Source organism: Podarcis cretensis (assembly GCF_951804945.1).
Source record: "Podarcis cretensis genome assembly, chromosome: 11".
Lineage (NCBI taxonomy): Eukaryota > Metazoa > Chordata > Lepidosauria > Squamata > Lacertidae > Podarcis > Podarcis cretensis.
The window spans coordinates 4,024,988-4,040,810 of NC_137180.1; the positions used below are offsets into that span (position 1 = coordinate 4,024,988).

At 40.4% G+C, this 15,823-nt stretch overlaps 1 protein-coding gene across 4 annotated transcripts in view; it reads left to right on the forward strand.

The window, feature by feature from the left end:
• PCSK5 (proprotein convertase subtilisin/kexin type 5) overlaps positions 1 to 15,823 on the forward strand; it is a 161,271-nt gene that overhangs the window by 103,404 nt on the left and 42,044 nt on the right. For all 4 annotated transcript variants that reach the window (XM_079996045.1, XM_079996047.1, XM_079996048.1 and 1 more), the window contains exon 9: positions 6,118 to 6,218. In XM_079996045.1, the coding sequence (XP_079852171.1) occupies positions 6,118 to 6,218 (101 nt within the window). The remainder of the gene's footprint in view (positions 1 to 6,117; positions 6,219 to 15,823) is intronic.

A 15,823-nucleotide genomic window follows, 5' to 3' on the forward strand; every position in this document is an offset into this window, starting at 1 on the left:
TGAGCCTACGATGGAGGGGTTCAATATGGAAATCCAGCCTGCAGGTTTTGTTTCTATCTTCTTAGCTAACATAACTCAGTTCTCAACTTTAGCCTTTTGTCTTTCTAACTAACAGACAGGGGGTGGGGGCTGCCCGTTTATCCTCTGACACAGAACCACTCCCTTTGTTACCTTAATGACCCATATATAGTGGGCCATTACTTGGCTGCCTGGCTATTCCAGTAATTGAATCCATGCTGGATACAGTAATGAGAAGCAGGGCTCAGGTACACAGCCTAGCCACCACAAACTCATAACAGTATCTTCTTTGCTACCCTCAGTTTTGTGTTTTTATTTACAAAATTATTATTGCTACTACATCCTGAGTCCATATCTCAGGATGGAACTGAATGCATTTTGACAGGGTGACGCTTGGGTTAAGACAATGTCATGGGGAAAACTTCTCATCAGAAAGACTGAATGTTAGAATTAATGAATTATGTTTAATATGTCTGACTATACAGATATATACATACAGACATTTTGGAATTGGAATGAAAACAACATTAAAACATGGTGGAAATTGCATAATCAGTGTACAAAAGGAAATATTTGTGGGGAGGGGACTTGTGTGTGGAATTATTGGAATATTTCAGTAAAAATGAAGAAATAAATTGACAACATTCAGCAGTAGTTACACAACTCCTGTCCTAGGAGTTGCCTTAATTTTTTTTTGTCTCTTTGTGTTTCTTGTATATCCTTCTAACAATCCAGCTCAACATTTCATAAGCTAAATGCTTCCCATACATGAGCCTGATAATAGATGTTTAAATATACCAATAATACTTACTGTACGTATTAGTGAGGTATATGTATAGATTTCCCACATTCACATTAGAGTTGGTTCACACAAGGATGCTCACTTGATGTGATGATTCCTGCAACAGCAGGTTCTCACATGAGGAGATGAGTCTTTCACAGGCCAAATGCTACAGTTCAGTGCATCTCACATCACCTCAAAAACAAAACTTTTAAACTTCAGCTAGGAGTCTTCAAGTACTGAGTAATACATGCATAAGAAATCAAGTGATGTGCATTTACGCATAAGCTGGTCCAAATTTCAGAGTTTTACAGAGTGGTAAGCCTTTCACCTAGGAAACTTTGGTGGGGTGGAATTTGTGCTGGCCTGTTCTATGAAACTAAAATTTTGAATTGTGTATTCACTAATAGCATAGATTGTAAGGCCTATATACCATAATAGGATGTATCCGGATAGGTAGGATGTATTATAAAATGTAATCGGTGGTTTTCCATTTCCTGTGTGGTAGGTGGAATTATAAAAGAGACCGGATTCTCTTTGGGTGGTTCAAGAGGTGATTTGACAGAAAGATTCTGAATCCTTGGTTTATTCAGCTTGTACTGATCTAGTGTAAAGCTTGTTGCTGTTGTTGGTAATCAACTAAGTACAGTGGTACCTCGGGTTAAGTACTTAATTCGTTCTGGAGGTCCGTTCTTAACCTGAAACTGTTCTTAACCTGAAGCACCACTTTAGCTAATGGGGCCTCCTGCTGCTGCCGCACCACCGGAGCATGATTTCTGTTCTCATCCTGAAGCAAAGTTCTTAACCTGAAGCACTATTTCTGGGTTAGCGGAGTCTGTAACCTGAAGCGCCTGTAACCCGAGGTACTACTGTATTGGGTATTCAGATTCAGTTAACAAAAAAGAAATTCAGTTTAGCATGTTGTTTGCCTTTCTATCATAAAGTGCCACAATAGGAAAGAAATGATTCCTTCAAGACTCCATTAGGGTTGTATTTTCACTTTGAGGAACAACCAACTCAAAACCTTTAACATGTTAATAATGTTACAAACATTACAGGCTCAAGAAAGAAACATGAAATCTATTGTAATAGGTTTAAGATAAAAACAGTGATAATGTGATCAGCAAGGAAACTATGTTTGACCTGAATAATTGACCTTTCCCAATAGCATGCCTTCATAATAGCTACATAGAAATGCAGTTTCTCCCTAATATCAGAGCAAGTAACTTGACGAAAAGTGTTGCAACATAGTCATCTAGATAGGTGTAAGTAAGCACAAAACTGCTCATCCTGAAAATTCATAATGAGGCCCTTGAAGAGTGCAACTGAACATCAAAAGCTGGGGGGGGGCAGCAGAATTAGCTGAGGATCATACTGCCTGATAGACTACAGCAATCTTCCTCTCCAGAACCCCTTAGAGATTCATACATCCTAAATTGGATGTAGCATCCCTTGCCTGGCAGCAAGGTTAGAATGGGGTGGCTAGACATATTTGAAGTCATGTATCAATTCTTGATGGCACCCCAGTCCGGCTCCTTGGGAACAAAGATATGTGAAGGCATAGATTGTGCTTGCTGATAGCCAGTGTTAGCCATGCCTGCAAAGTCCTTTGAAAGGCAGCCGGCCCCAGCTAACAGATGGCCCTGGGGATGGATGGGCTGTCAGCTGTGGAGTGTAAGCCCCACCAGGCCTCCTTTAGAAGGGCAAAATCCCAGTTCTGCTCACAAAGCAAACAAATAATACTATTTAGAGGTTCTAAAATCATTAACCACACAACCATTGTAGTATTGCAGGAATGCTGCAATAAGAATGGCATGTAAGGCTTCTTTGTCCACGTTTATTAGAAAGATTACACTTATTCTGAAATCTATGAAAGTATGCTGTTTTGGTCATGTAAATTTTTATAGTGCCAGTCGTATGAAATGGTTATTTGAGCTCAGTTGAAGTCATTTTACCTGGCACATTAAAATAATTGCCAAGCTCAAACATGAGATAGCAGTTGGGATAGCATGTGGAGCAGGCGGGTTTAATCAGCTGTGGTTAAAAGATGGAGAATTAGTGCAGTCCCTGCCCTGTTGAATGGACTGACATCTTTCACACACTCATCCTCTTTTTATTTCAAATTTATACCCCTGCCAAACTTCACATTTCTACATTGTGATTAATGAGGTTGTTCTTCAGTGGTCCTGGAATCTCAAACATCATTTTTCTTCTTGAAGGAAGGTTGCTTCTTGGTGGTCCCACTCTTCGTTTTTGAAGATGGATACAAGCTGTCCCTGACAAGGCAATCTTAGCAGCAACCATTCAACAAGGGGGGGGGGATCGTGTTAAGCCTTTAGACTTTCATCTAAATATCTTAACTGCTGTCGACTCAAATGGGACACCTCAGTGAGTTTTCTTCAACATTTTCCATAGTGACATACTTGCCAAGGAAAGGGCTCTTTAATTAGCTGAAAATGTGATTGATTGTCTGTAGGGTTGTTGCCCATAGTTTTCGTTCTACTGTAGATCGTGTATGAAATCTACTAAAACAAACAACTGGGGGGCGATCAGCTTGGATCCAGGACTTGCCCACGTGGAAGCTGCTCACAAAACAGGCTTTCCCATCTCACGGCTGCAATCCAAAAACAGCCAACACCTGTCCTGGGAATTGAGGAACTGAGGAAAACCTTGGAAGAGTCTAACGAAGCAAAAACAGCTTGCACAGCTCCCATTCACACTGATCCTGCATGAAAACCTGTTTTTTTTACAGAAGTTAAAGTAAGAGGTTGGCATCTAGAAGGGGTTGAAGAAAACTGCTAAAGCTGAACATCCCAAACCAGTTGCATGTTTCTCTCTTTGGTCATGAGGCTAGGCCTGCTCTCCCTTTCTCTGCTAATTTTTGAAACTGACCCAACAGAGTTTTCATGTGCTATAAGCACTGAAAGGCAACAGTGTGTTTCTCTTTTTTGAATGGCTTCTGTTTCTTAGGTGTTCCTCGTTTCAGGGCTTAAACAACACCACAAGTGCATGTGATTCTGTTCTCTATATGTTTACTGCAAGAATTAAGCAGCACTGCTTTCCAGTCTTTCTGAATAGTGGAATCAAAGGCAATGGTTGTTGACATGACTGATAATTGTCAAACACTTAACATTTATTTTTAGCCTTTATAATTTGAATAGAAGGAAACTTAATCAGCAGACAAATATGAGTACTTGTATTAAGGTTTTGTTGTTTTGCATTGACTTAAAATGACTCCCCTCTTAGGGTTGAGCCTGCCATGGAGTAAGGAAAAGCAATCTGTTTCAGGCAGCACCATGAGGATGGGTGGCATCTGGATGAGGCAGCAAGACTTCTTAAAGTGTTGTTGCTGGTAGGAGAGTCACCATATGAATTATTCTTAACGCAGAACCACATATTGGGCTAGTAAGGTAAAGGTAAAGGGACCCCTGACCATTGGGTCCAGTCGTGACTGACTTAATTGGCCGAGGGAGCTGGCGTACAGCTTCCGAGTCATATGGACAGCAGGACCAAGCCACTTCTGGCGAACCAGAGCAGCGCACGGAAACACCGTTTACCTTCCCGCCGGAGCGGTACCTATTTATCTACTTTTACTTTGACGCGCTTTCAAGGTTGGGAGGAGCTGGGACCGAACAACGGGAGCTCACCCCGTCGTGGGGATTTGAACCGCCGACCTTCTGATCAGCAAGTCCTCGGCTCCGTGGTTTAACCCACAGCGCCACCCGACCCCTTATCTTTACCCTTATCTCCCACCACTACAACAACTACCAGAGGGTGGTGTCATGGAAGGGGATTTTTTCATTTGTGGCCTCTCAGCTAAGCCTGCCTGGCACAAACTTTTAACAACTTTCCAACACCAGGTTAAGTAGATTGTTGCAGGTTGTATGGTCCATATACTTCTGATTGTTTCATTGTTGCTGCTGTTGATATGATTCTTGGGATTGTTTTCATTAGTAGTTAGTATATTGATGAATGCAAGGTTTTTTTTAAAAAAAAAAGTTTGTAAACCACCAATAATATTTTCTTTTATTGGGTGTCTATTTAATCAAATAACAACAACAACAACAACAACAATATTTCTGGCTATGGCCCTGAAAGAGTCAAACTAGTATGCTATTACTTATGAAAGATAGCTGTGACAAAGTTTTAGAACTCAGGGATATGTCAAGCCCATGATATATAGATAGAAGTAGTGTTCTTATACAGTGGTACCTCGGGTTAATTCGTTCCAGAGGTCCATTCTTAATCTGAAACTGTTCTTAACCTGAAGCACCACTTTAGCTAATGGGGCCTCCCGCTGCTGCCATGCCACCGGAGCACAATTTCTGTTCTCATCCTGAAGCAAAGTTCTTAACCCGAGGTACTATTTCTGGGTTAGCGGAGTCTGTAACCTGAAGCGTCTGTAACCTGAAGCATATGTAACCCGAGGTACCACTGTATTGTCATTATTTCTTGAGTGCACCTGAATGCAGTAGCATTAGACTTGGCGTGGGGTACTTGTTTTATTCCTGACAACTGTTGAGAAAGTAAGAATTTTATTTTCACATAATTTTCTTCCCTGCATATTGTCATTCTGACTTTCAAGCTTTTTTTAGCACATACATAACTCAGTTCCTATTGTATGTCACCTTCTTGGCTCCCTGTTAACTTTTCTACTGGCAATTGCATTTATCTTTTCAATCGGCATTCCACATTATTGTTTTAGCAGCTTTGTACATTGTTTCCTCAGGCTATTATATTCCTGAGGATCATTATGTCTACTTGAGTAGCCAAGGCACAGCACCCAACCTTTCTCCAAGCAGCTTATATCCACACCTAGTGTGGACTGCTTTACTCCCCACACCCTATGTTTTGGTAACTTTCTTTTCTGTAGCAACTGATGGTGCAAATAATAATGATCTTCAGTTCATTTTTTGACAGATAGAAAACTTAAGCAGGGTGGAGTTTAATTTTTCATGCAATGTTAGCATAGAATATTGAAAATTAATGAACTGATAGAACTCAGTAATAAAACCCATTATTTTAATGACTTTCAATTTCACCTGTTGCTTGAAATTTCAAGGCAGCTAGTTTATCCTCTTGCTTTAAAGAATTCAAACCAAAGACTGTTTTTTTAAAAAAATTAAACAAAATTCTTCCCAATCAGTAATTAAATATATTTCACATGCTCATAAGTCATTTGAAACATGTTTTTGATTCCTACAATCTTGTGAACCGCACTGAAATCTTTTGACGAAGGGCAGTATATAAAAATAAAAAAATATAAATAAATAAATGAATAAACCATGCCATCAATTACATACTCTCCTTTTCCCCAGATCACCACAGACTTGAGGCAGCGTTGCACAGACAGCCACACGGGAACATCAGCATCGGCACCTATGGCTGCAGGAATCATTGCACTGGCTCTGGAAGCAAAGTAAGATTTGAGTGATATGAACAGTCATTAAGACATTAGCCTTTGCACATTTTTTGCTTTTTTGCTGCATTTACATCGAGATGTAGGCATATGCCTCCACATCAAGTTGGATTTGGACTGTAGTTATATTCTAGTAGATTCTCACTTGCTTAAAGTTAGTTTATATTTAGACACTGCTTAGTGGTTTATCATAGATCAGTGTTTCAGGCTTGTGAACTAAAAATACGCAAGTGGCACATGCAATCAGCTTTTATAGTTACTATCCTCGGTTTCTTACAAAATAAAGCCAGATGTGGGACCATATTTGTGTGCATGAATGAGAATTATACCTAGTTTCTGAGAATATTGGTTTGTATCCAGACTTAAGTAGAGTAGTTTCACTGAAATCAATTGGACAGATTAGGTGTGACGTCCATTGAGTCTATTCTCGGAATGACTTAGATACCATTGAATGTCTCTACTACAAATGTTACTGTTTGGCTGCAACATATCACTTATAACCAATTGTACTTGCTTGCATTTATTTTAAATATTATTTTAAACCACAGTTTCTAAGCAGTGTACAATAGGAGTACAGGAGCAATTCTAAAGGGGTATAGCATAAAAGTAGTTAAAATTAACCATAACATTGAAAAACCTGCTTTAGCTTGTTTTGTTGTTGTTGTTTATTTAATTTATACACTGCCCTATACCCGGAGGTCTCAGGGCAGTTCACAGAAAAAATCAAAATATAAAACCACAAAATACATAATAAAAATAAAAACAACCCAATAACCCCCCCCCAAAAAAAACCCCACATTTTAAAAGGGCATAGGATGTCAATCAAATCAACCAAAGGTCTGGTTAAAAATGAATGTTTTTGCCTGGCGCCTATACATGTATAATGAAGGCACCAGACAAACTTAACTTTTGTTGGTTTTACAAGACTGGAAACATAATTTTGAGCCAGCATCTAGCACTTGTCAAATTGCTATTGCTGAATTTACTGGGCATGTGTACGGGATTATAAAAAAGACATAAGAATTTGAATAAGAGACAATAAGAGATGGTAATTGAAAAGCTGATACTGTCTTAAGTAAATCAGTGCTTTTGTTATAATTAGATTGTTACCAATACAGTACTTGGGGAAAAGTTAATACAGTAATATTATCTGCAAATGACTTTTCTTGTCACATCTTAATCTTTGTTGTAAAACATAGTTTTTTCATAACTGGTGCATACACACACAAAAATATATATGATTACTTATTTAATGAATTGAAATTGCCTCTGATTGTTTGAAAAGTGAAGCAAATTACTGTAATATCTGAAACTATCAAAATATGAGACCACCCAACCCATAAATCTGTGTTACCAAGGGTCTGAAATCCATCACATTATTATGTGTGAGGAGGCAGAAACAATTGGCTCTTGCTGGTGTTAGTATTTGCAGAACACTTCTCTAGTAATAGCCAAGACCAGGTTGAAGGCCAGGCCTCTTCTCCCAGCATACTGTGGAAAACAAACCTTGAGATGGTGCTGTAGGCTTGAGGCTGAGAAAGGGAGAAGAGGAGGAGGAAACAGCTGTAGGCAAAGCCCCATAACATTTGGTACTTACCTCAGGAGCACAGTAAGGCATGAATAGGCAACAAAGAGGTTAGCTCCCTCCCTCTGCCAAAACAGAGGTCCAAAATGCTGACAGGCTAACCAGGTGGGGGGCAACCTCAATTCCTAAGTGCTAAAGGAAAGGCTGTGGGGTTGATATAGGAGGATATTACAGTGGTACTTCGGGTTACAGACGCTTCAGGTTACAGACTCTGCTAACCCAGAAATATTATCTCGGTTAAGAACTTTGCTTCAGGTTGAGAACAGAAATTGTGCAGCGGCGGCAGCAGGAGTCCTCATTAGCTAAAGTGGTACCTCAGGTTAAGAACAGTTTCAGGTTAAGAATGGACCTCCAGAACGAATTAAGTCCTTAACTCGAGGTACCACTGTATGGAATGCTAGCAATATCTGTGTTACCTGTGCACAGGGCTGAGCCTAGGAGAAGCGTAATAAATGTAAACACAGGAAGACAGAATAAGTCCATAGGCTCAGCCCTGTGCACAATTAACACAGAAATTACTGTTGATTAAAAGATTACAAAATGGGTCCCCAAATGCATATTTGGGTTGGGGTTAAATGTGTAGGATACCTGCCTTAGATGAAGAAAACTGCATCTCTTCTGTCAACAAGGCAGAACCTGTAAATAATAAATCATACTTATCTAACTTGGAAATATAGCCTGAACTTGATCAAAATTAAACCTTGTTCTGGGATTATTTAGATGCTTACACCTGAACCGTAGTTATGGGAGGTTTTTTGTCCCGGATGAAGCCTCCAGGAGGCGCCACTGAGGCTTCCAGCCTCTTTGTGTGTGTCTGTGTGGTGGGCAGTGCCAAACTGAATCTTTAACCCAGATGAAATACGACCTATTTTCACCCCTGTTTACAGTAATTACCCACTTGTTATAAATCCAGAAAAATGCCAGTTGTATTTCACACAATACTTTGTCTGGCATCATGCTGTTTTTTCCCCTAAGTCCTAAACAAAAATATTTGGTTGACTGGGTGGTATTCAGTAAAGTTTTACTCAGAGTAGACCCACTGAGATAAATGAACTTGACAGGTTCATTAATTTCATTGACACTACTGTGAATAAAACTTTGTTGAATACCACAGCCTGAAAGTCTCTTGTTAGGAAGCTGATATATAGACCTCAACCACATGTCTTTGTTCCTGATAGTCACCCCAGATTCTAGGTCCAAGTCCATGTCCTAAAGACCTGCAAAGTCTGGCTGAGTCCTGGCAGTGGTGTAATATGATTTTGTTTTTTAAGTTTAAGAGTGTGTTTTTTCATATTAACTGATGACAAAAGCTGTAGCGCTGAGGGATGAATCAGGGTCTTTCTACACAATCCAGTCTGGATTCAATTCTTTGAATGTTTTCTTCCTAATGTGGGAGAGAGTTCACTGTCTAGACTACTATTCAGCAAACAACCAAAGGAAAAATTCATCAGTAGGAAGCTCCCCCCCCCCCGAAAAGCCTTACAACTTTTTTTTTTACAACCGTTGTTTGATCACACTTTGATATGGAAATTTTTATATACACTAAGAGCTTTCCCACTGTCAGTAACTATAACTTGCATTATATTTCTAGAACTCAATGTAGTAATAACTGAGCTTCGTCATGTAAACATTCCGGATGGGAATTCATCATACTGATGGCTATAATCCAGTATAATTCATAATACTGATGGATGGATGAATCCCAGCAGTGTTGCAACTAATGTTAAACATGATCTCATATATTTTAGACCATTATTTGAGAAAATAAATAGGAGTAGAGGCAGCCAGATGCTCCATAAATGTTTTGAAAATTCACACCAGGGCTATTTAAGTACTATCTGCAGGGAATCTCTCAAGAAATCAAAGTATGTTTCCTTGTTTGACTTCTTCCAAGTAGGTATAGGTCAAGCATGGCCTGTTTATAGCGTTTTGCAAGCAGACTGTGAATATGTCCCAATAGATCCACACCTTGAGTACCCACTGAGTTCTTCCCTTGCCCTCGCAACTGACATGGAAACTGGTGGGGCTTGTAGTTCCAGTCCCTTCCTCAGTGGGACGTAACGCTTTGCTGTGGAACTGGAGTGCTTGCTGCTACATCTGCTCCTTCTCCTTCTCCAGCCCCAGATAAGTGGGCCTTGGGGAGGCAAGAGGAGGGAGAGGTTGGTGCTGAACGCAGTGGCTGATGCTTTGAGTACCTTCATTCATTTTGGACATGCTCATTTGGAGCAAACACCAAAGATCAAATTGAGTGCCACTTTTCACTCTTTTTCCTTTAAATTGTATTCAAGAATATGTACAAAACAGAGCTAAGATAGCCAGTGGGGAAACTACCTGGTTTTGGCAACTGCAGGGCAAAAGCAAGGCACACACCAATATTTATCCCTTCATCTGCCTTTGTATCTGATAAGATTCAGTGCTGATACCTGAATATACAACCAGGACTTACATAATTAGCAGCAGGTGTGTGCATCACCAAACAACTCACATGCAAACCAAAGAAGAACAGTGTGTTACATAGCCCAGTAAATTAGAACATTACATTGGAACAATTTTTGCATCAAATTTTGTTACTCTATTGTACAGCCCTGATTTAGTTCAAATGTTGTCACCACACCTAATCCAATGTGACTGATTTTCTCAGACAGAATGTTATGATATATATAAAGGGTGGTGAACCTTTTCCACTCTGAGGGCCACATCCCCTTCTATGCTGCCTTCCAGGGGCCAGATGGCAATGGTGGGTGGAGGCAGAAGCAGAAGTGGGCACAGCAACAAGTGCAAATGCTGCCTTTCTCCTCCATGCAGACAACCAAAAGACACCAGAGCTCAATGGCACATTCCAGACAGGCAAAAACAAGAGGGTGGGAAATCAGCAGGGTCATGGAGTGGGGAGCAGCCTGGAGGGGGACATATTTGGTTTCCCACTTCTAGTATACATGCTGAAGTATAATGTCTGGGGATAATGGAAAAATGTGGGAAATTGTTGCTTATCTGTACTAACAATGAACTATGGCTTAAGGACAACGTTCTTTGAAGTCTTAAGAAACTGGAAGGCACACAGATGTATTAATTCTCCATAGAGTATGAAGAATTTGTTGCTCTCTCAGCTGTAAATTATATTCCTAATGTTCTTTAAATTAGAATGTGAATTTTGGATGAATCACTGGATTTGGATTTATCTTAAGCTGCACAAAATACTGGAAGTTGTTTGGGTTAGTCTCTGAGTGATGGGTAATTTGTGGAACAGCCAGGCAGCTGTGTTATGTTCTGTTTATGACCTTTTGGGGTGGAGTTTTGTGGAAACTGTAGAGGAGGGAAATGTAGTGGAATACAAATGTTTTTTAATTTCTTTTTTTCTTAGTGGTCTACTGGCAAATTAATTAATTGTACAGCAGAGGGGTTGCAACATAGAAGGGTTCAAAGATGTGAATAAAATTAGCTTTGGCAAAAATGTAAAATTCTATTGTTATATAATACTTGGAAAGTCTCTTACCTCACTATCTGATGCATGTTTACTCAGAAGAACTCACACTGTGTTCAGTGAGCTTACTGCCAGGTTAATGTGCATTGGATTGATGTCTAAGGCTGTAATCCTATACAAACTCACCTCGGAACAAGTCTCATTAAACTCACTTCTAAATAGGCATGTATGGGATTGTTCTGTTACTTCAATATAGCATACTTTAGAAAAAACCCTCTTGTTGATTTTATTCCACCTGCTTCACTGAAAACCATGAGGTAACAGCCCAGTATACTTTCTTTTATTTTGAGCAGGAATAACAGAGTAGAAAGCATGGTGGGGCACCTCCACTCACCTGACCCCTTGCTGGTCAAATAGCTGCTGCTTAACCGGAGGTAGAGGTGAAGGAATGCCAGATTGACTCCACAGGTATACTGCACCAGCCTTTCCGCTACCTCATGCCTCTACTTTTTGGTAAGCAGCAGCAATCAACTAGAGGTCAGCTGTGCAACATTGCCCCGCCATGCCATCTGCTGCTGGAAGCAGACAAGGAGCATTCCATTCAAAAATGTTGTTCTTGATTCCCCTATATTTTCAATGGAGTAAGTTCCATTGAATACAATAGGACTTGCTTCTGGGTCTACTTTTTGGAACTGGGTGTTTCTTATGGGCATTGATGCAAAAGCAGTTGTACTCAGTCTGCTCAGCTCCCCTTGCATTCTGCATCTTCTGCCAAATGCAATGCTTCACACTTCATTTTAGGTAGGTGAGGGAATATAATTAACTATATTTTATTCCCCTACAGACTCACAGACAAAAGGATCCACTTACCACTTGTGGTTAAAAGTGTGGAGCCGAGCAGAGTTTAAATCCCATCTTAGGCTGTTTAATTAGAAGCATAAGAATTAGCTGTTAGGCTGATCTCCCCTTTATTACTCCATTTATCAAAGAAACATGCTGCAGACTGAAATGTAAGTTTAAAACATATTGTTTACTCACAGTTGAGTATTTGTATTTAGCAGTAACTGCATTCAAAGTAACTGAAGGTAAAATATTTGTGTTTGCCACAAAAACAGCTTCAGGCATGTGCCTGATGCTAGAGCAATTGGAGGCACGCCCTCCTCCTTGGCTGGCTGGAGAGAGAGTGTGGGGGAAGGAAGGAACAGGAAATACTTCTTTGCTGCTTCTTTCCTCCCGGAAGAGGAGGGGAAATATTATCACATAGAGCCTTTTCTACCATTTATGTTTCTATGGTCTGAGTCAGCCTATGAGCAATAGAACTCTATGGTCTTAACCGCTTCACATGCTAACTAGCAAAAAACATTCATTGTTAGATTTGACTGAATAGATCCCACACTTTTAATATTCTGCTTTGTTGTTTTTTCATGGTGCCATTTGGAAATAGTCTGCTTATCCCAGCCCTCTTAAAATCACGTGTACCTTCATATTCTGCTGCTGACATGCTTGTACAAAAGCATCTCTCCTTAGGATAGATGACACCAGGAGCCTAAGGATTCATTTTTGAACCTGCCCATTTAATACACTGTCTCTAGTCTGAATGTGTGACCCTCTAAACAAGATGAACTGGTTGTTGCTGCTATTTCCAAGTAATTGAGCCCTTTGGTCAAGTAACTGAGCCTATTAAGTTTGCACAAATAGGGACCTATGAATAATTCAGAGGATAGGGTGAAAGCAAAGAACTCTTTATTCTTCTGCCCCCTTCCTTTCCTTTGAAATAAATTACCCATTCCCCCCCCCCCCAGTTCTTTCAAAAGAGAACAAAAAATTCTCTCCCCCACTCCATTTCACCATGCAAAAGAATCCTTTGAAGGTGAAAATTGAGATCTGAGGATATTCTCCATTGGGTATACATCCTGAGACCTCAGTTTACGAACCCTTTTTTGGTCCAAGGCATCATTTTGCAGTTGTAAGTGTTAGACACAATTCCTTAACGGGGGGGGGGGGAGGCAATTGGAGCACCTTTTACAGGTTTAGACTGATAGACTAGCTGCAGCACTATCTAGAGACAGGTGATTTGGCCTCAATTCGTCATGGACTAGTGCGTCTAGACTAGACTACTGCAATGTGCTCCATGTGGAGCTAATTTTAAAGACAAGTTTGGAAATTTCAACTGGCACAGAATGCAGCTTCCTGGTTATTGGTGCAAATAATGACCATATGACACCATTACTGAAACAGCTGCACTACTTACCAATGAGGTTTGGGGCTCAATTTCAAGTTCTGGTTTTAGCTTTTAAATCCCTATATTGTTTTGGACCAGATTACTTGAAGGACTTCATCATCTATATTCTTCCTTTTTGTGATAAACTCAGACACAATCTGCTTTACACATAAAAATATGAAATTGCAAAATTAAAATACTTAATAAAACAAAGCATGAAAATTTTATGTAAAGTAGCACAGCAGACGTATGCCACATTATGCAAATGAACAATAAATGTTAAAGGCAATCAGCCATGTTCTCCAGTAAAGTGGGGACTGTGCACACTTTCTCTAGACATTGTTTAGAACAGAAGTGAGCTAATTACTGTATTTTTCGCTCTATAACACGCACCCGACGATAACACGCACATAGTTTTTAGAGGAGGAAAACAAGAAAAAAAAATCTAAACGAAACAGTGGATGTATGATTTTTGTGGTTCATGCTGTGGCCACAGACATGTGATCTGACGGTGAGTTTGGGGTAGCACAATGCAAAAATCCTGAGGATCCATGTGGATCCATGCTTTGTAACCACATTTTTGCACCACTGCGGCCCCAGGCAACAGTGGGTGCGTGATTTTTTTGGTGCAAGCTGTAGCCATGGACATGCTATGTGATCTGATGGTGAATTTGGGGTGACCCAGTGCAAAAATCCTGAGGATCCATGTGGATCCGTGCTTTGTAACCACGTTTTAAGTGGGGAGGGAAGGAAAAGCACTCAAGGGACAAGGAACACACGTGGGGTGGGTGGAAAAGGATGCTGTTAATAATGCAGAAGAGGGGTATAAGAGAAGGTTCCTCTCCTCTCCCGCTTTGCTCCTTTAAAGCAAGCAGGCTCTCTGTCCCTCTCTCCTCCCCACTCAGCGACTCTTCTCCCGCTTTGCTGTTTCAAAGCAAGCCACGGAGGAGGGAAGGAAGGGGAACCATGGATCCTCTGCTCACGACTGCAGCAGATCCCCCCCGCCACCCATAGGCATTAGCTCCATAACACGCACAGACATTTCCCCTTACTTTCTAGGAGGAAAAAAGTGAGGGTTATGGTGCAAAAAATACGGTATATATATTTTCCACTTCTAGTTTTTCAAATTTATTATCTTTATTAATCCTTTGGGGACATCATGAAGAGTGAGGGCAACTCCTTGTAAGCATCACATGAGGAAGATTTGCCATTTGCTGTTTGGCTGATGGGTCCCTATTTCACACACACACACACACCCAACACCCCTTGCTCATTTTTATTAATGCTAAACATTTGGGGATTCTTTTCTGGTAAAAAGATAGTTTGGTTTTTGAAATGTGGCCAGTTATCTATCAGTATTGGTTATTAGTCTTGCTAATACATTTTTTTTTCCAGCTTTCAAGAGGCTTAACAAGAGGTTAACAACTATCTCTTGGGAGGTTAAATGAGTGCTGAATCAATTAAGATTAATGAGTTTTTTCTCTGAGTCAGTGATTCGCCTAGGAAAGGATGCAACTTTGATATATATTGCATCTTTCTAGAAAAAGTGCTATTTTTCTAGAAAAAAAGGTGCCAGAACTGAACAAAAACCCTGCACCTACTTTATTCTACATACCTTTAAAGGGGGGGGGGCTATCCCTGCACATACCACATAATTCTGAGTCAGAAAAAGCAACACATGAAGCAACTCTGAAAATCATGTCTGAGTCGTGGTGGTGTTAAAGGGCCAGTAGCCCTGAGGCTCACACATAGAAGGAAAACAGCTTGGCAAACAACACTGTACATCTGTGTTTGAAATTAACAGATCCCTTTTCTTCTACGGCAGCTACCATGCTCAGTGAAAATGTAACCCAGGGCCAGGAGTAGCTTCGGTACTTTGGGTTTGCCCCATGCTCCATATATGCTGGGCAATGACTTCTGTGGAGAGTTACATTCTGAGAGTCCATATATTCAGCCTGCAAATTTAATCAAACTGAAGTTCATTAATTCCTTTTTTCTGGATCAGAGAAATGCTGTGGATGTAGTGTATCTTGATTTCAGTAAAGCTTTTATCAAAGTCCCCCATGATATTCTTGTGGAGAAACTGGTAAAATGTGGGTTGGACAAGGTAACTGTTAGGTGGATTTGTAGCTGGTTGACTGACCGAACCCAAGGAGTTCCTTGTCAACTTGGGGGGGGGGGGGTGACAAGTAGGGGGCCACAGGGTTCTTTCCTGGGCCTGTTGTTGTTCAACATCTTTATAAATGAATTGAGTGGATGCTCACAAATTTGCAGGTGACACCAAACTGGGGGAGGTAGCTAATGCCATAGAAGGCAGAATCAGAATTCAATACAGTCGTGCCCCGCAAGACGAATGCCTCGCAAGACGGAAAACTCGC